The sequence below is a fragment of the Capra hircus genome, chromosome 24 (genome assembly GCF_001704415.2).
Source record: "Capra hircus breed San Clemente chromosome 24, ASM170441v1, whole genome shotgun sequence".
Lineage (NCBI taxonomy): Eukaryota > Metazoa > Chordata > Mammalia > Artiodactyla > Bovidae > Capra > Capra hircus.
The window spans coordinates 21,899,181-21,924,230 of NC_030831.1; the positions used below are offsets into that span (position 1 = coordinate 21,899,181).

The 25,050-nt window shown below is 47.7% G+C and overlaps 1 protein-coding gene across 5 annotated transcripts; it reads left to right on the top strand.

The window, feature by feature from the left end:
* INO80C (INO80 complex subunit C) lies at positions 1,397 to 24,367 on the top strand. Of its 5 annotated transcripts, XM_018039706.1 has the most exons (6): positions 1,486 to 1,661; positions 3,103 to 3,280; positions 15,871 to 15,981; positions 17,205 to 17,316; positions 18,232 to 18,299; positions 23,987 to 24,367. In XM_018039706.1, the coding sequence occupies exons 3-6, from the start codon at positions 15,880 to 15,882 to the stop codon at positions 24,116 to 24,118; spliced, it is 414 nt and encodes a 137-aa protein (XP_017895195.1). In that variant the 5' UTR covers positions 1,486 to 1,661; positions 3,103 to 3,280; positions 15,871 to 15,879; the 3' UTR covers positions 24,119 to 24,367. The 5 variants fall into 5 exon arrangements, with proteins under 5 accessions (XP_005697036.1, XP_017895195.1, XP_013829769.1 ...); XM_005696979.3 differs by lacking the exon at positions 3,103 to 3,280 and having other exon boundaries at positions 1,397 to 1,661; XM_013974315.2 differs by lacking the exons at positions 1,486 to 1,661; positions 3,103 to 3,280 and adding an exon at positions 1,818 to 2,095.

Consider the following 25,050-nt stretch of genomic DNA (forward strand, 5'->3'; position numbering starts at 1 on the left):
GGTCACAAAGACTCCGATATGACTGAGCAACTTCACTTTCACTTTATTTAACTTATATGCAGAGTACATCATGAGAAATGGTGGGCTGGAGTAAGCACAAGCTGGAGTAAGCACAAGCTGGAATCAAGATAACTAGGAGAAATATCAATAACCTCAGATATGCAGATGACACCACCCTTACGCAGAAAGTGAAGAGGAACTAAAAAGCCTCTTGATGAAGTGAAAGAAGAGTGGAAAAAGTTGGCTTAAAGCTCAAAATTCAGAAAACAAAGATCATGGCATCTGGTCCCATCACTTCACAGGAAATAGATGGGGAAACAGTGGAAACAGTGGCTAACTTTATTTGGGGGGGCTCCAAAATCACTGCAGATGGTGATTGCAGCCATGAAATTAAAAGAAGCTTACTCTTTGGAAGGAAAGTTATGACCAACCTAGATAGCATATTCAAAAGCAGAGACATTACTTTGCCAACAAAGGTCCATCAAGCCCATGGTTTTTCCAGTGGTCATGTATGGATGTGAGAGTTGGATTATAAAGAAAGCTGAGCACCGCCAAAGAATTGATGCTTTTGAACTGTGGTGTTGGAGAAGACTCTTAAGGGTCCCTTGGACTGCAAGGAGATCCAACCAGTCCATCCTAAAGGAGACCAGTCCTGGGTGTTCACTGGAAGGACTGATGTTGAAGCTGAAACTCCAGTACTTTGGCCACCTCATGTGAAGAGCTCACTCATTTAAAAAGACCCTGATGCTGGGAAAGATTGGGAACAGGAGGAGAAGGGGACGACAGAGGATAAGATGGTTGGATGGCATCACCAACTCGATGGACATAGGTTTGGGTGGACTCTGGGAGTTTGATGGACAGGATGGCCTGGCATGCTGCCGTTCATGGGGTCGCAAAGAGTCGGATACAACTGAGCGACTGAACTGAACAGTACATTTGCACGAGGAGGTGTGGAGGGGGAGCTCAGATGCTCAGTGGGGTCGGTGACCCCTACAAGGTTAGCAGCCACTCCAGCCTTCAAGTTTATCTGGGTACCATGAAACACAAACTTCTGAGCAACAAGTCTGCGTTTAAGGAGAGAGCCAGGAGCCTAGCAGTACTGGTCCACAGACAATGCCCTTACTTGTATACTTACAGACAACAAAAGGGATCAATCTTCTGACCTGAGAAGAGACAACGTGTTGATTAACTTTTTAAAAATCCACTTAATCAGAACAGATCGTGGGATGGTCTAATCCTCCATCCCTGGGGACGTCCTAGCACGTGCCCGGCGTCGACACGCGGGAGGAGCTGCATTTGGCCCTGGCAGACGCCGTCCCGCCCGGAAAGAACAGGCTGCTCCGAGCTCCGCCTTTTAGATCTGGCCCAGAGAGAAGTAACGCACGCTCTCCGAATCCGGGCCAGGTTTTCAAACCATCGAGACGGAAGTACAGCGGGCCGGAAGTTCCAGGGCCCGCACCGGGACCCGAGTGGGGAGGGGGGGAGGAGCAAGGCTCAGGGTGGGAATGGCGGCTCAGATTCCCATTGTGGCCACCACGTCCACTCCGGGGATAGCCCGGAACAGCAAGAAGAGGCCGGCCAGTCCTTCCCACAACGGCAGCAGCGCCGGGGGCTACAGCGCCAGCAAGAAGAAAAAGGCGTCCGCCTCCGGCTTTGCGCAGGTACGCTGTCACGCGCCTAATCTGCGCGTGCGCGGAAGCCCACCCCTCCCCCCCGTTCCAAGGGGCTCGAGGGCGCATGCGCGGGCCCGAGTGGGTGGGGCTCAGCGAGGCTGGGCGTTTCGTGTGGGCGGGGCCGCACACTCACACCTCTTTGGTAGATGCGGGCTCTGGTGCAAGTGAAACTTTTTTTCCGCACCTTCTTACTTTGCCTACGTGGGGTTTGATTAAAGAACCACCCGCGTTGCATTGTCCAGAACGAGAACAGGGAAGGTGGGGAGGCTGTTATTGCCTTAATCGTAGGGCCACCTCTTCCCGTCGAAGTCTCGTTTGGAGCGAGGCTCTGGACTTCTCCTTAATGTGAGTTTCAGTGAAGCAGAAGTTCGCGTGTGTCTCGCCTTGGTCCTTTCTTCAGACATTTACCAGATGCCTGTGAGGTACAGAGCGCCCTAATGAACCGTGTGGAGGAATATAAAGATGTATTACTATGGATGGTTTCCCTCATCCTCAGGAAAGTGCTTTTTTGACCTTTAGTTTCCCTGCCCCAGAGTGGGTTTGGTCTTACCTCATGGGGTTGTTATGAGGATTCAATGAGATCATGGTCGTAAAGCTCTTGAGCACAGCGCCTGGCACGACTTCACCGCATCTGGGCGATCCGGGCTCCATGATTCCAGAAAAGTATTTACAGCACAAGAGTAGCTTGGTTAGATAAGTGTTTTTCTTGGCTCCTGTATTTTATTTAAAGCCGGGAGAGAGCAAAGATGGAGTGTGTTAACTTTGTGCTCTCCAACACAAGGTGTAGCATCCTTCACCCAGAAGGATAGTCTAGCGATATTAGCTGTCTATGGTTTTCTCCATTGGTAATTGGTAGTGCACTTTTTTCCTTTTAAAATATTTATGTATGATTTGCATACAGTAACATGCCAAAATTTAAGAGTATAGACCAGTGACTTTACATATGTGGCCTATGTGGCCACCATCTAGATTAGGATAGAGAGCATTTCTAAGAGCCCCAGAATATTCCTTGGTGACCTTTCCAGTTGGTACTTTCTTCCCTCCCAGCTGGAGGTAATTGCTACTCTGACTTCTCCCACCATAGACTGACTTTGTCTTTTTGAGCAGAATATAAATGGAATTATACAGAGCATAGGGCTTCCCTGGTGGTTCAGAGGGTGAGGAATCTGGCTGCAATGCAGGAGACCTGGGTTTGATTCCTTGGTTGGGAAGATCCCCTGGAGAAGGGAATGGCAAGCCACTCCAGTATTCTTACCTGGAGAATCCCATGGACAGAGGAGCCTGGTGAGCTGCAGTCCGTGGGTCACAAAGAGTCAGGCACTACTGAGTGACTAACACTGTTTCTTTTCTTACAGAGCATATTTTGTGTGTGTTTGGATTTCTCTGTGAAACTGTTTTTGAAACAGTATTTCCCCATTTCCTTCTCCAGGGGATCTTCTTGACCCAGGGATCGAACCCAAGCCTTCTGCGTTGGCAAGCGGGTTCTTTACCACGGAGCCACCAGGGAACTAAAGTATAAGAGTTCTTGATATATTCTTGGCTGGAAGAGGAAATGGCAGTCCACTCCAGTGTTCTTGCCTGGAGAATCCCGTGGACAGAGGAGCCTGGTGGGTTACAGTCCAAGGGGTTGCAAAGAGTCAGACACCACTGAAGTGACTTATCAGGCATGCACTAGCACGCACGGAGTTCTCGGCCAGATTTATGCATTGTGATATCCAGCTGTGCCAAGACCAAAGAATGTAGTCAGTACCTATTGAGAGGAATGATTGTCTTGACCCAAGGTAGCACTGCTTATCAATTCCCACCACCACAGCAAGCTTCAGAAATTGGATGACTGCCTTCTGAATGGGGGGATTTCCAGTACCCCACTGGGTGGACATCACAACCTTGCTGGTCTTAGAGCTTTCAGTAATGGGAAGGGCTGCCTAGGTTCTTCCTGTAGGTGTCCCCCATCTCAGCAGCCTCAGCCCTTTCTTGGGCTGGAAGGAGAAGGGCATTCCCGGGAATAGTGACTTCTTTGTTCACCTCTCCCTGGCTGGTGTTTAACTAATGAGGTGGCTAGCCAGTTACCTGACTCCCACCCTCAGTATCTCATGAAGGAAAAAAAAAATTGTCTTCTGTCTCCAGAAGTCTTAGATTTCCCCCCTGTTCTAACATAGCACCAGGACTTTCCAAATGGCTCAGTGGTAAAGAATCTGCCTGCAAGGCAGGAGACGGGTTCAGTCCCTGGGTTGGAAAGATCCCTTGGCGGAGGGCATGGCAACCCACTCCAGTATTCTTGCCTGGATAATCCCCATGGACAGAGGAGCCTGGTGGGCTACAGTCCATGGGGTCACAAAGAGTCAGACACGACTGAGCGATTAAACCACCACCACCACCAACATAACATTGCATCCTCGTTCCCTGGTCCGCAGCGAATGTAGGCATTAGCACAGTGCTGCCCTGAGGGCTGCCTGGAATCTTCCTAAATTGTCCTCAGCCTTCAGTTATGTTGAGTTCAGTCAGCAAGTATTGATACCTGTTCTGTCTCCAGCAGTATGCTTAAGTTATTTCAGTGAATTATCGCTTGTCCCTGGCCTCCCAAAATCCTTCCAGGAGGAGCGAATGACCTACATATATTATAGTAGTTTTCTTCTGCTACCATAACAGATGACCACAAATTCTGTGGCTTAGATGACACCGGTTTATCACTTCCTGGTTTTGTAGGTCAGAAGTCCAGGCACAACGAGATAGGTTTGGTTTCCTGATCCCTGAAATCAAAGTGTCGGCTGAGCTGGTTTGTTGGGTAGATGCTCTGAGGGAGGATCTTTTTTGAGCCTTATTGAGATCGTTGGCAGAGTTCAGTTCTTTGCAGTGGTAGGACTGAAGTCCCTGTCCCCTGGCTGTCAGTTCATCCCCGTCCACGTTCCTTGCCGCACGGTCTCCTCCATCTTTGAAGCCAGCTGTTGAGAATCTCTTTTGTGTCTAATCCCTCTCACTCCTCAAATGTCTCCGACTTCTCTTGTCTCTGACTCTGAGCCCAGCTTTAAAGAGTATATGTGATTAGGGCAGGCCCACCAGGATAGTCTCCTTTAAGATCAGCTGACCTGAGACCTTAATTTTATTTCAAATATAAGATATATGTTGCATTTCCCTTCAATATATCACAGATCCCTTCACAGTGGTACATACATTAGCATTTGCCTAAAAACGGGGTCAAGGTGTGTATACACCAGAGACCTGGAATCTTAAGGGCCGTCTCTGAATTCTACCTGTCACATATCTGAAATGGGAAAATCTCATCATTTCTAACCATGCCCCAAAGCGAGTTATGGGTCTTTTCTGGTATTGGTGCCTTAGTGGTGGGACACAGGAAGATGAAGACTCAGAGCCGGAGATGGTCACTAGAGAAGGAGAGGTGGAGAGAAGAGGGACTAGAGGCGGCCTTTGAGGAGTGGACGGTTTGACTGGAGAAGGCCTTCCAGAATGGGAGCTATGCCCAAGTGTCAGGATGCTCAAAGTGTCATCAGTGGGAAAGGAGTTTTTCTATATAAATGATCATAGTTATTGAGTTAAAAGGGAATGTACAGATCTTTCAGTATCTTAAATTTCCCTACTTCAGTCATTTCAGCTGTTTTGTGTCTTACCAAAAAAAAAAAAAAAAAAAAACAGTGTCTGTCAACCTTTCATGGGATTTAAAAATTTACACAGGACACTCACATAGACAGTAGAGTGCTTTTTGAAATTAGTGAAAATAACTTGATGGATTGTTAAGGTGGGTTTTACTTTTCCAGAGGGTGCATGCTTTTTCTGAAGTGAAATTGAATGAATGGATGAAATATAAAGGGCTTACTGCTTGGAAATCCTCAGGGGTTGAAGGGAATATTTTTGACCTAAAAGTATTTGGAGCAAAGCATTTATAGATGGCTCATTTATGTCAGCCATGTAAAATGGTATTAAATACTTTGAGTGCTAAAACAGTTTTGTTTTATTTCATCAAGATGAATCTTTAGTTCAGCAGAAATCATTAGTGTTTGTGCTTGCTAAGTAGTACGTCTGTCACAAAACTACAATTCTTCTGTTTGGATTTAGATTTTCCGTGTAACTAACATATATATTGATTACTTACATTATAATTTGGAAAGTGCCACCTCCCATCCATTTTGGTCCTGATACTTTGAATGACTAACGTTAAGTTGGGTTGAAAAACAGATACGCTGTGCTAAAGTGAAAGAAATCGTGATAAATAATAATAGTTATATTTATTGGGTACTTACTATGTATACCAAGTACTGTTCTAAGTATTTTCTAATGGGTATCTCATTTAATTCTCCGAACAACCCTCTGAGAATTGTTATTCTACAGATAAAAAGACAGACACATAGAGAGGTTAAGTAACTTTTCTGTGGTCACAGTGATAGAGTGGGTACTGAGACACAAATGGACTACCCAGCATCTACGTTCCTTTTCTTGACTGTCTGTCTTAACATCACTCTCACTGCTCTACATCTGAGAAGATATAATTAGATCTCTAATATAACCATATCCCAGGTGCAGAGAAATGCTTTGGGGTGGGAGAAAGATTTTATAGATCAATACAGGGCATTTTTTAAAGTTGGAGGAGAATTGCTTTACAATATTGCCTTAGTTTCTGCTGTACAACAACGTGAATCAGCTACTTGTTGTTAAGTCGCTAAGTTGTTTCTGAATCTTTACAACCCCATGGACTGCAGCACGCCAGGCTCCACTGTCCTTCACTGTCTCCTGGGGTTTGTTTAACTTCATGTCCATTGATGCAGTGATGCTATCTAACCATTTCATCCTCTGCCGCCCCCTTCTCCTCCTGCCCTCAATCTTTCCTAGCATCAGGGTCTTTTCCAATGAGTCTGCTCCTGGCATCAGGTGGCCAAAGTATTGGAGCTTCAGCTTCAGCATCAGTCCTTCCAATGAACATTCAGGGTTGATTTCCTTTAGGATTGACTGGTTTGCCCTCATTGGAGTCCAAGCGACTCGCAAGAGTCTTCTCCAGCACCACAGTTCAAAAGCATCAATTCTTTGGCCCTGAACCTTCTTTATGGTTCAACTCTCACATCCGTACATGACTACTGGAAAAAATCATAGCTTTGACTAGATGGACTTTTGTCGACCAAGTAATGTCTCTGCTTTTTAACGTGCTTTTTAATCAGCTATAAGTATACATGCATCTCCTCCCTCTTGAGCTTCCCTCCCACTCCTACCCCTATCCCACCCCTCCAGGTCATCACAGAGCACTGAGCTGAGCTCCCTTTGTTATACAGTAAATTCCCACTAGCTATCTATTTTACATATGGTAGTCTATATGTATATGTGTGTTAGTCACTCAGTCGTGTCTGACTTTTTGTGGCCCCATGGACCTCTGTCCATGGGATTTTCCAGGAAAGAATACTGGAGTGGATTGCCATTCCCTTCTCCAGGGGATCTTTCTGACCCAGGGATCCAACCCAAGTCTCTTGCATCGTGGACAGTTTCTTTAACACCAAGCCACCAGGGAAGTCCCATGGTAGTCTATATATATGTCAATGATACTCTCTCGATTCATCCCACCCTCTCCTCCCTCTGTGTCCGCAAGTCCTTCTCTGTGAATACAGGGCAGTTTATATTTTCCAAGTGGCTATTCAGGTTAATAAAATCTACAGAGGAACCTAACTGACCTACAGACTAATAGGTTACCTAATTAGGTAATAGGTTACCTGATAGGCTGATTTATGATGGTGACGCAGTTATCATAACATCTATATAAGTTGAGAGGCAACAGTTGCTTCTTTAGAAGCCTAGTGCAGAGTACAGGAGACAGGAGACCCTTCTGTCATTGGAGGCAGCTTGAGAACACTAGACTGGCTTGCTTTATTCATTTAAGAAAGTAATCATTCTACCTCACCTTTTGAAAAAATCATATTGTTAGTTTTCTTTTTCCTATTTTTAAAGTGGCCATAAAACGCCAGCCAGTCTTCTTCCCCCACAACTATGATAATTTGTGTTTTCTACGTGTAGACACAGGTTTTCATAAACTGTATTTGGTGTATAACACTGTGGGCCCTGCTTTCCGCTTAGCAGTGTTTCTTGGCCCTTTCTCTGTGTTGATTGTCTTCACAAGGAATTAAGTGCTCTTACTTAATTGACTTGATTGGATGTTAGAGTGCGTCTCACGTTTTTGCTGTTTCAAGTAATAACCCTACAGTAGCCCTGCAGTTGTAGACTAGGCTCAGGTGTTTGAATCTAGGTTACTATTAGATAGGTGTAACTGGGCGTCGGGTTCTTACATAATGAGACAGAGGACATTTGTCTCTTTCTGTGTAAACACGGAGAGAAGGCCCCAGTTACCCTTAGGTCGGAGTCAGGACCCTGTGAGTGGCCCTGGAGACACGAAGCTGTGTGACTGGGATTTCCAGGCAGGCGAGCTGAGGCCTGGCTGATTCAGAAGTCACTTAGGGGTCGTCAGGTGTTCCTTTGTTGGCGGGTTGGGTTTCTCTTCCTTGGGACTTCAGTTCAGTCGCTCAGTCGTGTCCGACTCTGCGACCCCATGGACTAGAGCACACCAGGCTTCCATATCCATCACCAACTCCCGGAGCTTGCTTAAACTCATGTCCTCTGTCGTCCCCTTCTTCTCCTACCCTCAAGCTTTCCCAGCATCAGGGTCTTTTTAGCTCTCTTTGTGTTGCAGAGAGTGGACACCTCTCAGGGCCAGGCATCACTTCTTTCCTGACCGCAGGGCAGTCATGTCTTCAGCAGTTCAGCTCCTAAAGTCTCTTAGTGTTAACAATGGCCTAGTCATGTGTTCACCGCCGCCCTGCCTCCTGGACTCGATCCTACCCTCTCATCTCAGACCCAGGAATCCAGCTTGGCAGAAGCCCAGGGGAAGGGAAGACCGAGGGTGGAGTACCACAGAGGGTGGGTTTAAAGGGGAAAGACAAGCAGAGCACCCAGCCCTGGGCCCAGAGCCACGTGTCCTTTGCACCTGCTCAGAGAGGGAAGCCAGCAGTCACTGTTTCAGGGTCAGGAAGCGGCCCTGGGTCGACAGTGGCCCAGTTGGTGTCAGGATGGTGTCCTTTCCTGTCCCCGCCTCAGCTGCTGGAGGTCTGGCCTGTGGACTGGGAAGCGACAAGGAAAAGGTGATCAGACAAACAGGAGGGCTCAGTTGATTTTGGAGTTGGGGCTGGAGCGCGGCCTTGTCAATTCCTTCCTGCTGCTGGAGCGGCCGGCACAGAGGCCCCCACCGTCTCCGCACACTGCCTCCCTCCCTCTGGCCGCTGTCTGTCTCCCAGGTGGGGTCCCTGCCCTCCCAACCCACGTGGGCTGCAAAGCACCTGCGTTCCTCAGCAGCCCAAGTCTAATGAGGCATTCCTGCCGCGTCCTCCTGGGCCTTCCAGGACCTGGGAGCAAACAACCCTTATCAAAGGGATGTTCTGTGTTCCCTCCAGGATTTCACTGTGTACCCAGCACCTCTGAGCCTCCCCACTTAGGAGCTGGGGGCTTCCCAGGTAACGAACCCTGCTGCCAGTGCAGGAGATATAAGAGACTTGGGTTTGATCCTTGGGTTGGGAAGACCCCTGGAGGAGGGCATGGCATCCCACTCCAGTAGTCTTGCCTGGAGAATCCACGGACAGAGGAGCCAGGCGGGCTACAGTCCACAGGGTCGCACAGAGTCAGGCAGGACTGATGCAGCTTAGCACACACCACACACACTTTTGGTCCAGGAGAAAAAGCTGACGCCCCTCCTGAGGACGGTGCCCTGCGAGCCAGGCATGTTCCGTGGATGGTTCTGGAATCACCAGCAGAGCACTCTGGGCCTGGTTCTTCATTGCCCTCTAATATCTCCTCTTTGCTTCTGAGCAGTTCCGTTCGTTTCTTTTCTCCCAGGTGGAAACAGCGTTATGTAAGCAGTCATTTTCTTTATGAAAAATTCAGTGAAGTTGAATCTTTAAGTGGATCTGGCCCCAGGAAACCTCTTTCACATTCCACCTGTTTTTCTCGAGTTGGACCCAGCTGGCTGGGCTTTTCTGGTCTGACCTGATGCTCACCATGTAGTTCTTAAGAGTTGTTTTTCTCTCTCTCCCTTAACACGGGCCGCCCTATAGGCCCTGTGTCCTGGCAGTCGACACCCACCAGCCTGTTCCTTGCTGGTGTCGTGACCCCCAAAAGCAACGCCCTGCCCGGCAGCAGCACTCCCCAGTCCCTTGTCCTGCCAGTTCCTGACAACCCCTGGCCTACTGTCTCTCTCTCTGAATTTAACTACTCTAGGTGCCTCAGCTAAATGCAACCATACAACAGGTGGCCTTTTGTGTCTGGCTTCTTTCAGTTAGCATAATATACTCAGGGTTTGTCCGTGTTGTACCACGTATCAGTACTTTGTTCCTTCTTACAACTGTAGAATATTCCACTGTATGGATGAACCTCATTTTGTTTATGCATCAACCTCATTGGTTGATGGATATTTAGGTTGTTTGTACTTTGGGGCTATTATAAATAATGCTTCTATGAATATTTATATACGAGTCTTTGCATAAACATTTGTTTTTAATTCTCTTAGGTAAGTACCTAGGACTTGAATTATTAGGTCATATGATAATTCTGTGCTTAACTTTTGAGGACCCACTGGACTGTTTTTCAAAGTAACTGCACCTTTGTACATTCTCACGAGCAGTGTGTGAGGGTTCTAGTTTCTCCACATCCTCACCAACACACGTTATTATGCCTTTGAGTAGAGCCATCCTTGTGGGTATGGAGTAATATTTCATTGTGGTTTTGATTTATATTCCCGTAATGACTGATGGCAATGGCAACCCACTCCAGTACTCTTGCCTGGAAAATCCCATGGATGGAGGAGCCTGGTAGGCTGCAGTCCATGGGGTCGCTAAGAGTCGGACACGACTGAGCAACTTCACTTTCACTTTTCACTTTCATGCCTTGGAGAAGGAAATGGCGACCCACTCCAGTGTTCTTGCCTGGAAAATCCCAGGGATGGGGGAGCCTGGTGGGCTGCCGTGTATGGGGTCGCACAGAGTTGGACACAACTGAAGTGACTTAGCGGCAGCAGCAATAACTGATGATGTTGAGCAAATTATCCAGGTTTGGCTGGTGGGAACCTCTTCAAACTGACTCTTGTGTCTTTTACTTTACCTGTGGCATTTTTCGAGTGCCATGATGGACTGAACTGTGTTCATTCAAGATTCATTTGTTAAAAACCTAACTCCCAGCATGCCTCAGAAAGTTACTGTATTTGGAAACAGGGCTATTAGTAGTTAAGGTTAAATGAGGTCATAGGGTGGAGCCCTAATCCAATTTGACTGGTGTCCTCATAAGAAGAGGGAGGCTGTCATAGGGGCGTGTATACACAGTCAGAAGACAGTCATCCACAAATCAAAGAGATCAGTCTCAGGAAAACCCAGCCCTGCTGACATCTTGATCTTGAACTTCTAGTCTCTAGAACCTTAAGAAACTAAATTTTTCTTATTTAAACCACCCAGTCTGTGGTATTAATATTTTGTTACACAGCCCTAGCAAACGGATACAAGTGATTTCTTACCTTCCGGCACCAAAAACTCATGATGTACTTTCTTGCCCCAGTCCTGGAATCAGCTGTTTCTTCAAAGATCGCTTGTTCTTGGAGAACAATACTTGGAAACCAGGATCTGAGCACTGTTGTGCCTGTTGTGTGTTGACTGATAGAAGATGCACAATGTGAAAGTGGTGAGTTAAGCTTTATTTGGGGCAAAATGAGGACCGCAGCCTGGGAGACAGCACCTCAAAGAGCTCTGAGAAACTGCTCCAGAGAGGTAGTGGGGGAAGGTCAATAAATAAGATTTTGGTGAAGAGGAGTTCCATGCAATCAAATGCTTATCTTACAAAAGGTTTTCCTCTAGTCAAGAGGAGCTGAGGTCACCGTGAAGGGATCTAGTGTTTTTGTAGATAGGAGGAGGTGCAAGGATTGGGACTGTGAACTCAGTTCCTGAAAATTCGTATCTAAGGAGCTGTCCACCAGTCCTCCTGGAGCACAGAGGGCCTCGCTGCTGTTCTCCACCCTGAACTCCCTTCAGGGCATGTGCAGCCGCAGCAGCACGGGGTTCCGTCCTCGGCAGAGGCGGATGGCAAATGCCTTGGCAAGCCGATTTGCGGTTGACATGTTTCTAGCCATCTCCATGGAAGAAATTAGGAAATGTAGGGGCTCAAGTGTGTGAGTGTGTGTATGACTGTCCCCCATGCCCCTGTATCCATTTCTTTATTATTCTCATTATTTTAAGTTTGGCTGCCCTGAGTCTTCATTTGAGCATGTGGACTTTCTCTAGCGGTGATGTGCAGGCTTCTCTTGTTGCGGAGCATGGGGCCCAGAGCACGCAGGTTTCAGGAGCCGCAGCTCGCAGACTCGCTAGTCGTGGCATGTGGGCTTAGTCGCTCTGTGGAATGCGGGATCTTAGTTCCCCAACCAGGGATCGAACTCACGTCCTGTGCATTGGAAGGTGGATTCTAAACCACTGCACCAGGAAGTCCCCGTTTCCATGTTTATCTTTCTATCTATATGTTAAACTCATGAATTCATATCACGAACCTGTGATTTCAGTCCAGTAGCACGCGGTTCATTCTAGCTGTGCCTCATTCCTTATTTGCCTCATCTTAGAACGCATATTAGGTAGTTTCAGAACTATTAACTTGTCCTCTTGGGAGAAACAAACCTCCCGATTGTTCATGGTTCTTTTTGCCTCTCACCTTGAGTTATATGTTCGGAATACTGTGTTCATATCATTAACGTTATTTCTCCCTTCCTCCCTTTTAGTGTGTCTGTGTTATTCACTCAAACCTTAGGTTGATTTGGTTTCTTGTTTGCATTCCATTTTTTCTATCTGCTGCCCCCTGCTTGTTGGATTTGTCCGTCTATTAGTATGTGAAACTTTAACATGCCTCAAAAGGTCAAAACTATGGACAGCTATACTCAGAGATGTTTACTCCTCTTTTACTTCCACCCTGTTCCCTTGCACCCGCAGGTAACCAAACCCAGTCATTTCTGAATTAGCCTTCCTGTGTTTCTTTGGGTTTGGCTGCTGCTTCCCATCCAGAGGCGATTCCTTGCTGCGAACCCCTGAACATACGCATTTCAAAAACGGATGCTGACAGAGTTACGCTGCATTGTCTTCTTCCTCAACTCCAATCAGTTAATCAGCCAGTGATTATTTGGTGCTTCTCTGTGCTAGGTGTTGGGTTAGACGCAGGCACGGAAGACTGGGCCACTTGGTGAAGCCGGATGTTCAGGCCCCTGTGCCTTCTCACTCCCGGATCGGCCCCTCTCCTCATCTGTTCACCTCTCTCCTCTGTGTCTCCTTGTTCCAGTCTGTCGTTCCCTGCCTGTTTCACAAAGCTGCTATCGTTTCATTGACTACTTGCATGCTAAGTCGCTTCAGTCATGTCTGACTCTCTGCAACCCTATGGACCGTAGCCCACCAGGCTCCTCTGTCCATGGGGTTCTCCAGGCAAGAATATTGGAGTGGGTTGCCATTTCCTACTCCAGGGAATCTTCCCAACCCAGGAATTGAACCCAGGTCTTTTATGTCTTCTGTGTTGGCAGGTAGGTTCTTTACCACTCGCACCACCTGGGAAGCCCTTTGTTGACTAACCAAGACTTAAGTACAGCTGTTAATTATGTATCCAATTTATGATATTACTCTTACAGATAGTCAACACAAAATAGCATTGACAACTGGCCAAAACTACACAAGGTTATGTTGGTTACTGATTAAAAGTGATGGGAAAAAAATCAAAGCTCCATCAAATTGGGTCTCCCAGGACACATATATTAATACCCGCAGAAATTTTAGGACCGTGAAGGAAAAATCACAAGGGTAATAGAAGTTAGTTACATACAAAATGCTAGATCTTATCTTTCTTGTAAAATTAAAACTGACATGAGCTAATCCCAATGGAAACTTTTATGAAGCATAAATAAAAAATGGAAAACACTGAAGACCATTTATGCTGGCAGAAAATGACTCCATGGGCTTGGGGACCAGAAAATACAAAATATAGGAGGGAGGGGGAGTGAGAGGGGAGGCTGGAGAGGAGGCCAGCATTTGTGCCTGATCCCAAGGGTGGTGGGAAGCCCTGGGCAGCTGTCAACAGGGGACAGACATCAAACTTACATCTAAGAGTGTGTCGCTGAGTGTGCTGCAGAGAACGAAGTGGGCCTCAGGCCTCCTCTGAACCCCAGAGCTGAGGAAGGGCCCGATGAAGGAAGGGCTGCGGGAGGGAGGGGTGGAAAGGAGGAGAAAGAGAGAGAACTAGGGCTACAAATGGTGGGGAAAGGATGAGGAATCGGAGGGATCTTAGTTCTTAGAGAGTGGACATCTGAGCAGCCTTGGAGGGGAGAAAAGTTAGGAAAAACTATGAATGGGGGGACGGATGAGGGGAGGGGCCATCCGGGTAGCAGAGGGGTCGTGAGCAGAGGAGAGGGTGCACAGGCCCAGGGTTGGGGGGAGGGGGCAGGGAGGGGAGACCCTGGAGAGGAGTTTGGGAAGTGTCTGAGGAGAGACCCTTCAGGGGACTGTTGAACAGAGTGAGTGGTCCCCGTCTCCCCCTCCCTCCTTCCCCCACATGAAGGCCATTTTAGGGGGGGCAGGTGGGGGTGGAATCTATACATACAACCAGAACTCTCGCACTCTGCTGCTAGGAGTGTGAAAGAGGGCAGCCCATTTGGGAAAGTGGTATGTCAGTTTTCTTATCCCTGGGTTGGGAAGATCCCCTAGAGGAGGGAAATGGCAACCCACCCCAGTGTTCTCGCCTGAAAAATCCAGTGGACAGAGGAGGCTGGCAGGTCACAGTCCAAAGGGTCACAAAGAACGGGACAGGACTGAGCGACTACACACGCACGCACTAGTCAGTTTCTTACAAAGTTAAACACGTACTTACTGTGTAACCTGACCATATCACATGTAGGTGCTTACCCAGGAGAAATGAAAGACGTACATCCATGCAGAGGCTTGTACTGAATGTTGCCAGCAGCTTTATTGATAATGGCTGAAGGCTGAAAGCAACCCACATTTCATCAGCAAGAAAATGGGTAAACACACTGTGGTGCATCCTATTCAGGGGAATACTACTCTTAAGAGTGGTGTACGCATTCTGTGGAACAAACCACCAGTCCGTGCTGTGACATGGATAAACCTCAAAAACTGTATGCTGGGCTAAAGAAGCCAAACACAGCGAACAGCACGTGCTGTTGGATTCCACTCATAAAGTTCGAGAACAGGCCAAAGTAACGGGGGATTCAGAACAGTGGTGGTCCATGAGGGCGGAAGATACTGACCAGGAGAGGGCTGGAGGGAACTTTCTGAGAAAGATGGAAATAGTCTGTCTTCACAGGGACCTGGGTTAAGCAAATGGAAACATTTGCAAAACTCACGAAACCTACACTTAAGATCTGTGCGTTTCACTGTGTATAAATTATGTATCCATTAAAAAACGTTTGTTGCAGTCTGGGAAGATTGGAAATTGTAGTACAAATCAGAAGTGATTTCTTGCTTTGGCTTGTTTTTTTTTTCTTCTTGATTCTTAGCTTAAAAGGCATTTTGTTTTAAAGTCCGGGAGCCTGCTTGTCAGAGCATTCTGCCACAGGCAGCTGACCCGAGGCCCCCTGCCTCCTCTCTGTCAATTCTCCTCGCTCAAAATGCCTGCATTCTGTTGTGCCCTGAAGCATACCAGCACCAGCCTGGATTTTCTGACTGGAGACCCTTCAAGGGACTGGATCTTTTCCACCTTAATGTTTCAAGACACAATTTAACAAGATCAGTAGGAGCAGGGGCCACATGGAGTCACGGGGGTGGTGGGGCTTTGGCATTGGCCCCAGCTGGATTTGAATCCAGAGGCAGTTACTGTGGGGCCTTGAACCTGTCCACCTGAGCCTCAGTGTTCACCTTGTGGTGAGTGGTAGGACACCGTGCTTGGCACACAGAAGAGCCAGGACGTCTGGCAGCTGGAGTCCCGGCTGCCTCCACTGCGGCCTCTGCACGGACAGGTGCGGCCCCCAGCCTGGCAGGTTCTCCCCCCGACCCCACCCCATGCAGACCACCCGCTGGGGCTCCAGGCACCCTGTCTCCTCTCCTGTGTCTGGTGCTGCCATCTTACATCTTGTTGACTGCTGAGTTAGGGAGCTCAGCTAAAGGACACTGACCTCATACTATTCTTATTTTGTTTTAAGGGTATCAGCATGGATGGTGTGAGTGAGAATAAGATGGTGCCCTCTGATTTTAGCACAGGACCCATGGAGAAAGCTGCCAAACCTTTGCCATTTAAGGATCCCAACTTTGTGGTAAGCATCTAAAGTGAAAGTGTCCATTGATCAGTCATGTCCGACTTTTTGCGACCCCATGGACTGTAGCCCACCAGGCTTCTCTGTCAGTGGAATCCTCCAGGCAAGAATACTGGAGTGGGTTGCCATTCTCTTCTGCAGGGTTTCCTCCTGACCCAGGGATTGAACCCGGGTCTCCTGCACCGTCGGGTGGGTTCACTATGCTGAGCCCCAGAAGCATCTAAGGTGTTTTATAAATAAAAAACCAAACAACTATGCCTCGGCCTCTGATCTCACTCAGTCGGTCTGGAGCCCGGGCAGTGATGGTGGCCTTTCTCCTTCAGTCTGCGTCACCATGCCCTCCCCAGGGACTGTGGTTTGAGGTCTGGGGCCAGGAGAGCCCTTCCTGTGGCTCTCCCAGTTCCCAAGGATTCTGTGGAATTCATTCAGTGATACTGTTTTTAGGGTGTCATTTCCAGGATGATTGCTCGCCTTCCTTTTTTCGTGAGATTTAGATGAGGTGTGCAGTAATTAACTAAAGGAGGAATGTTCCTCGCTAGTTTCTTTAGGCACATCTAAGGTCTGGTGCTATCAAGTAGATAGAGGTGCCTCTTTCTTTTGTTCTTGAGGGGTAGGATAAATTCCATGATTCTGATTATACCATTCCAATTTATTTTTCACTAATTACCTTCGAAAATACAGCATTGATAATGCCTGTAACTTTTGTGTTCTTTCCATTTCATTTTGTCATCTTCACAAGACAAAAAAGAAAAAAATTTCCGGAAAGCTTGCCGTGTCATGAGGGAGGCTTCCTTGGGTTTTCCTGGAGCTCCAATAATTTACAAGGTGGAGATTGGCCCTCAAAAGGGAACTGAGAGATGTGGTCATGTGTTTAAATCTAACTTTGTAGTAAACTTATTTTAAAGTAGTGAGAAATTCATGAGTGAATTCCATAAAGTTAGACCCAATAAAGGATGTGATTTTCTATGTGCATATTAAAAGAATAACCCTTTATTTCTATTCCATCAGAGACTAACTCATGCATTTTAAAAATCCAAAAGCTGTGTTTTTTTATAAGTAAGCTTAAGGTATATGGTGTAATATGTTTTTTTAAAGCCTTAGGGTACACTGACTGTTGATTGAATGAAAGGTTTATTACAGTTATGAATAAGCATAAATGTCAGATTCTGAAATGATTGGCTCCATTGATTTTTGTTTCTTCTAATCCACGCTTGCGCCTCGAGCATTCTGGCCATGGTGGTGCAGTGGCTGGCAAGAAGAACAGAACCTGGAAGAACCTGAAACAGATCCTGGCTGCTGAAAGGGCATTGCCATGGCAACTGAATGATCCCAACTGTGAGCTGTCTAGACCCTCCTATGTGTTCATAATGTTCAGACTAGGAACCTCCTTATAACAAACCCACGTTATCTTATTGTGTTTGTGTTCATGGAGAAACACTTTCTAGCTTAGGAATTTTACAGCGGTATCAATATAGGGAGATTGTGTGTTTCCTCATAGCTTTATGCTCTGTGTTGAATCTGTGTGTTGGCGTTGTCATGGATGTGTGGTTTTTAGTGTCACTGTTAACATTTCAATCTGGAGAAGCAGGTCCAGATATGATGATATGGGTGTTGCTGTTAGACAAACTGCTTATTCAAAAGTCTACTCTTAAAATGTGTTTCCAAGTAAAAGGTTGCCCAAGCTTTAGGAGGGTTTCTCACCAGCAGCTTAAAGGGCCGCTCTGTTTTACTCTCCAAGCCAGTGTTTTTCAGAGTGAACGCTTTATACTACAGTATTTCCGAATGTCTGTTGTATGTTCTGCTTAACTTTAGTGGAAAGTACAGGTTCAAAGTTCCTTCCATCTCCTGCCCCACGGCATGTGTTTCGTGGGGGTGACTCAGACTGATGACAGATGAGCTAGTCAGATGCCTGGGTGTGGACATTCCGGCGTCCGGATGCTCAGATCCAATTAGTGGGTTGTTGACACCTCATCACCATCAGCCCCTGTAGCCAGAGACCGTGAAAGCAGCTTGTGGGCAGATGAGCTTTCTGGTGGTTCTGCTGGAGTGGAGGGTCCCCGGGGACAAGGCAGAGCCATACTTGAAGCCTGTGCTTGGCCTATGGCATCCTGTATTATTTCCCTGAGAATTCTCTGAGCACTTAATCACAAAGTAGAAAGTTTGGGAATATTATCAAGCAATATTTTTAGGGAAAAAGGGGAAGGGATCTGAATGCTTTAGTTAGCGTCTTGTTGTTGTTTTTTTTTCCAGACTTCAGTATTGATGCTCCTCCATCCTTTAAACCAGCTAAGAAGTATTCTGATGTTTCAGGTCTTCTTGTGAGTATCATCACACCTCTATGTCATATAACACTGAACCGAAAAGGAAATTTCACTGTACCCTCTGTTTAGACCGTGGTGAATAGCAACGCTGGTCCTGCCTGGAGCTCGTGTACTGGGAACAGGTGATGGGTTTGTACAGAAGCGTTTATGCAGTTATTTAAGAGTGGCAGTGACCAAGAGCGGAGCAGGGACTTCCCAGGTGGCTCAGTGGTAAAGAATCTGCCTGCCACGCGGAGACGCGGGTTTGATCCCTGGGTCAGGAAGCTCCCTGAGAGAAGGACATGGCAACCTCATTCTGAGTATTCTTGTCTGGAGAATCCCATGGACAGAGGAGTCTGGTGGGCTACAGTCTATGGGGTTGCAAAGAATTGGACATGACTTAGCAACTAAAAGGTAGCAGCAGCAACCTGAGGCATCCGTGTGGGCAGCCTGGAGCAGGCATTGCTCCAGAAAGCAGGAGACCTGAGTATTACTTTCCTTTCCTCTCCTTGTTAACTATGTGAGATAACATGAAAGAAACTTTTTTTTTTTTTTTTTTTGGCTAAAGTTTAAAAAATTCCTTACATCTTAGAGATGATTGTACTTAAAAAATTTAAACTTCTCTAAAGAGACACTACGGTAAAGATAGTGATTTTCATATTTATTTTTAAGCATCAGAATCACTTTTCCAAATGAGAGCTTTTACAGAATCCCCTGGAGCCCACCTGCTCACTGTGGGCCCGTGTGGATCTGGTCCTCTGTCCTTCTGCCCACTCCCCAAAAAAGGGACCCCTATGGTGCTAGGGGACACAGTTTGAAAACCAGCAGTGTGGTTCGATGAGTGGGAATTAGGCAAGTCCATGAACCTCAGTGTACCCCAGAGAATCTTGTTTCCTTATTTTCAGAATGTGGATGAAGTATAGAAGTTTCTAGAACTTCGTCATGCTTTTTCATTATTATTAAATTTGGAAGGTGGGCTTCTTCCCATAACTGTGGAAATAATGAGACACTTCATTTTTTGAAGCCCATATACCTCATTTAAATTGTTTACTTTTTAATGAAAATATATGACTCCAACCTCTGTAACAAACTAAATTAATGATATACATTTTACACTAGGAAAGATTTTTTTAAAAATTAGTTTTCCTCTCTGGATTAGTTGTATGTTTTTAGCTTGTCTTCCAGAGAGGAGCAGATACTCTTCAGACTTGTTAGCACAGACCTTAAGTATAATGAGCCTAAGAAACAGGGAGAGTAGAAGTGTGTGGGGGTAGGGGAAGGGAGCGGTGTGTGTGGGTTGTGCGTCTGGTGGGCTCTTCCTTTCATCTACTCATGGGCGTGTGTCTCTTCCGAAAGGTCCCCTGAGGGAGCTTCCATTTGAGAGAAGTGTAGTTTTAGGCTATCTCCTGTCTCCTGCCACAGAATAGTTGCCTTGTATATTTGACCCATTTTAATAGCTGTTTATGGAAGGAGAACTAGTCTCGCACCAGTTATTCTTTTCTGGCCCAAAGTGGAAATTTCTCCCTGTTCCATTTTGTGCTGAGCTTATAGCAGCCATGGTTTACGACTTGGAGGGTGGCCCCTTGGAACATAGCTTTATCCTCACCGTTACCAGGCAGCTCATCCACTGCTAGCACAGTGGTTTTTACTCGTTGAAAGTGAAGTCGCTCAGTCGTGCCCGACTCTTTGCGACCCCTTGGACTGTAGCCTCCCATGCTCCTCTGTCCATGGGATTTTGCAGGCAAGAGTACTGGAGTGGGTTGCCATTTCCTTCTCCAGAAGATCTTCCTGATCCAGGGATCGAACCCGGGTCTCCCACACTGTAGGCAGATACTTTACTGTCTGAGCCACCAGGGAATTTTGTTCATGTTGAAAAGCATTGTTCCAGGCCTCTTTATGCCATTGGTAAAGGACTTGTCATGTTATTCATAACCTTTTGCCCCACTGTATGTAAGAATTAAGACATTCTGAATATACAAAGAACTCTACCAAATCATTGTGGGGCTTCCCTGGTGGCTCAGATGGTAGAGAATCTGCCTGCAATTTCAGGTTTGATCAGGTCAGGAAGATCCCCTGGAGAAGGGAGCAATCCCATAGAAGAATCAGCTAAAAGATTATGAATAGACAATTACAAGGAGGAAATGCAGATGTTCAGTTTCACTGAAACTGATAAGTAGATGTTCGGTTTCACTGATAGAAAAAAGACCCTTTGGATAGGGGAGAAATGAAGACATTGGCTTCTATGTCTTGCCACCAACATACTTTCGAGATGGGAGTTAACACTGGCGCATATTCTTGGGAAAACAAATGGTACTACCTAGGGAGACAGAAAAGTAGAGGCCTACAGTGTAACAACTTGTCTTCCAGCCAGTGCCCTAGAGAGATAGTATGTACAAGGAGCTTCATGCAGAAATGCTCAGGAGAAAACGTGCAAGGGAAACATTGAAAGCAACATAAAGGTCAACCTGGGTGGGGTGGGGTGGGGTGGGGGTCGCTTCCCGGGGGGGGGTGCTAGTGGTAAAGAACCCACCTGCCAATGCAGGAGACTTAAGAGTCGCGGTTCAACCCCTGGGTCAGGAAAATTCCCTGGAGGAGGGCACGGCAACCCACTCCAGTATTTCTTGCCTGGAGAATCCCATGGACAGAGAAGCCTGGTGGGCTACACAGTCCATAGGGCCGCAAAGAGTCGGACACAACTGAAGTGACTGAGCACGCATTCAGTGTGGGGTAGGGGTCAGGGGTTCATCCTGTTCTGTGAGGTTGATGTATATGTAAAAACATGGATAAACTTTTAAGATGTGGTACAAAGCAGTGTAAGTGCATGGTACTGCCGAGTAAGAATCAATACCCAGTCACTGGGCGCTTCTCTGGCATATGTGCGTGTGTGTGTGTGTGTGTGTGTGTGTGTAAGAGTATATATATATAAGTCTGGAAAGGTGCCCGCCGAGCAGTGGTTTCCACAGGGGAAGATAAAGGACTTGTTGTTTGGCCACTAAGTCATGTCCAACTCTTTGCAGCTCCATGGACTGTAGCCCCCCCAGGCTCCTCTGTTGATGGGATTGCCCAGGCAAGAACATTGGAGTGGGTTGCCATTTCTTTGGAGATCTTCCAAATCCAGGGATCGAACCAAGTCTCCTGCTTGGCAGGCAGGCAGACTTGTAAAAGGAGACTTTAGTCTTATTGGCAATGTTTTTCTTTCTTTTTTTTTTAAAGAAAAGAATATGTTCACCTGCTACTTGTATAAATTAAACTTACGTAATTAAAAAATAAAGCCAGGCTTGTGTTTACACTGACGCGTCTGTTCCAGTGAGGGGCTGTTTCCCTGTGTGGGGGCCTGGCCAGAAGGCCTGCAGGGTCACACCTGTGTTGAGCCCCGGTTACAAGGCTGTGGAAAGTGCTTTGGTCCTGGGGGAGGTGGGGCCAGCGTTCGCTGCCCAGCTCCCTGCAACAAGGGAGGCGTTAAAGCCACTTGCTCCCTGCCTTCTGGGGAGGGGGCCTTGGCTTCATTCAGGCTGGAGGGACGGAGTCCAGAGGAGGACAGACCACAGGAGTCCAGCTCCCTGCTCGTTCATCTCTGGGGGGGTCACCGGCCTCCTTCCCTCTGTTCAGAACACTCGGTCAGCTCCGGTCTGTGCACGTTTACGTCAACCTTCCTGTTGATGCAGCGGTACCCTGAGTCCCTTGGTATCAGTTCAGCAGCCTGGACTTCCCTGATGGCTCCGACGGTAAAAGCATCTGTCTACAATGCGGGAGACCCAGGTTCGAGCCCTGGGTTGGGAAGAAAGATCCCCTGGAGAAGGAAATGGCAATCCACTCCAGTACTGTTGCCTGGAGAATCCCATGGACAGAGGAGCCTGGTAGGCAACAGTCTATGGGGTCTCAAAGAGTCGGACACGACTGAGCGACTTCAGTCAGTCAGTCCGTCAGGCAGCCTTCCTGGCAGTAAGGCCTGAACTTGGGCGGGCCGGCTCGGCACAGCTTGATGGTGGGAGTGGGGCAGCCGCAGAGATGGAGGCAGGCCAGGGCTGGTTCATCCGCGAAGGCCAGATGATCAGAGCCAGATGCGCTCGCCAGCACCTCTGCTGGGAACTGCGGGGCGGCCTCCCCTGCCAGTCAGTGCCTCTCACCACCTCGTGGTCCCTCTGAAGGGACCCGCTGCTGTTTTTCTAGTTAAGCCTGCCTTTACACGAGCGTCGCTGAAGGAAATGTGGTACAGAGAGGCGTGACTAGATTAAACCAAAGGATCAAAGGTTTGTTTTGTATAGAGCTTTAATTAATCTTAGCTTTTTAGGAATAATCTCAGTTTCCTGATATGCAGACCTTAAACGCTTTAGGCAGCTCCCCATGGTGGAACTGAGACTCTTTAGAGATTGAGAAACCCATGACTCAGTCTGTTCAGCTTGTTGCCTCTTCACCCAGCCTCCCTCCCTCCTGAAATCATCGCATCGCTGAGTGTCTGGGTCCACACAGTCGACCAGCGCTGGCACAGGCAATCCACACTTGAGTAATTGGCTGTTATCTGTCTAGACATTAGTGGCATCTTTTCTAATTTCTTAAAGGAATTCCATATGACTCAGCCTCATGTTTTCTGTTTCAAAGTCTGTAGGAGCCATGTGCCCTGAGGTAGACAGTGAGTGAGTATTTTTTTCACTTTGCGTATGGGGAGAACAGCCCAAAAGAGAAGTTTGATATGTCAGCGGAAACAGCTTCTCTTTTCCACGCTCGTCCTGATTGTTCGTTTGTTCATTCACCCACGCATCCCTCATTCGTGGGACACGCATTCGCTGTAGGCCCACTGTGTGCTCTGCATCGGTCAGGAGACAGTGCAGCTGGGATCCAGTGGTAAGCAGACCACGGGAGTCTGGCCTCATGGAGCCTCCCAGCCTGGACTTCAGTCAGAGTCACACAGATAATAAATGTAAAAGCAGCAGAGATATGCGTTCCAATAGGTGCTGAGGTGAACGCCAGGGTGGGGTCCTGACCCGCCTACAGGGACAGATAAGGCTTCCCAGATGATACACTGATTGCTGAGCAAGAAAAGGGCGAATGGGCAGGACAGGAAGGAGGGTGTCAGAGCCAGGGTAGCTGGAACCACAGAGTAGGGGACATGCGGCTGAGGAAGAGGCTCGGGAAGGGGCGTCCCAGGCAGTGTCTGCGGAGCTGTGCTGTGGCCTTGGGCTTTTGTCCTGAGAGCAGAGAGAAGAGCCATTGAGAGACTTCACGAGAAAAGACATGATCAGAATTGCAGGTTGTGACAATGCCCCTGGCTGCAGGTGTTGATGGCAGTCCCTTCCAGTGGAAGGGGGTGGGGTGGCCATCCCAGCCCTGCAGGGGAGCCCTTCGGAGAGCCTTGGGAGCGGGGAGGGGGGAAGCAGGAGAGAAGCACCCCTGGGTAAGTGGAGTCGGGGCGGGTGCACTCTGGACGGGTGCCTGCCGCCCTGAGGCACCAAGCAGAATATTCCCCAGCTGTCTGCTGTGGTTATTCCCCTTCCTTCCTGTCCGTACCCTGAAGCATCTCGCAAGTCTGGGGAGATTAACATGTCTTTCCCACAGTGAGTGATTGGGCGTTCTTGGTGACACAGACATCATGAAGATACATTGATTGCACTTTGAGTAAAAACCAGAAAACTAATTTTTAACTTGAACTTGAATCTCACTGCCAACACCACCTCTCTACCCTTCTGTCTGCCTGTTTTCTCACCCAGGCCAACTACACGGACCCGCAGAGCAAGCTGCGCTTCAGCACCATCGAAGAGTTCTCCTACATTCGACGGCTGCCATCCGACGTGGTCACGGGCTACCTGGCCCTGAGGAAAGCCACAAGCATCGTTCCCTGAGCCTGGAGAAACGGAGATGAGGTGGAAAACCATTTCCCAAGGCAGACTTTGGGCTCAAGATTTTGTTTTATGGAAACAAACTCCTGCTGTCAATCTGGAAATGTCAGTGCTGTGCCTTGGAAAGAATGTTTGGCTTTCATTGAAGGAGGGTTTTTTTTTTTTTTTCTGTTTTCCCTCCAAGTGTGATATTTCCTGTTGAATTAAATTATACTTCAGTTGTTGCCTCAAATAAAGTTGTTTGACAAGAAAGTAGAAAATTGTGCTTTTAGTTTAACCCAAGTAAGTCCTCGAATTTTGGCTTCAAAGTTATGGAGTCTCTTATAACACTTTTAAAGACTCTATGATGCATCCTGACAGTAAGGCTGGATTGTCCCTGATCCCTGTGACTCCTGCTTTGAGCACGTTCATCTCTGTCTCTGATCAGAATGCTTGGAAGAGATCCAGAACTGGGGCTGGAGGAGAAAGCACAGAGGAGCTCACCCTGCTGCCCTGGCTAGGTCCTTGCCTTGGGCCGTGGTCTCTGAATCAGCCTCTCTTCTCGGCCTCTAGAACCTGTTAGGTAAGCCACTGACTGTTCTGTGGCATTTAGAGCAGCCTGAGCTGACTAAAACACTAGCCCTGGCCTGTTTCTGGAGGTGTGGGGTGTGACCCTCGTCACCCCTTCCATGAGGGCGTCTGTCCAGGCACAAGAGGCCACCCGCTTCCCATCCTCCGAGAGGAAAGCACTCTGGGCCAGGAGGAGATGGCCTCCGAGCCCCTCTGAGCCCCATTCCTGCAAGTCTTTGCTGGGGGGGACAGTGGAACCAGGCCTTGGGGCTGGCTCTGCTTTGAAGATTAGGTCCCCAAGTACCCTTTCTTTCTGAGGGAAAGCCCCTCTGGGTGGTGGTGTTTTTCAGTTGCTAAGTTGTGTCCAACTCTTTGCAGCCCCATGG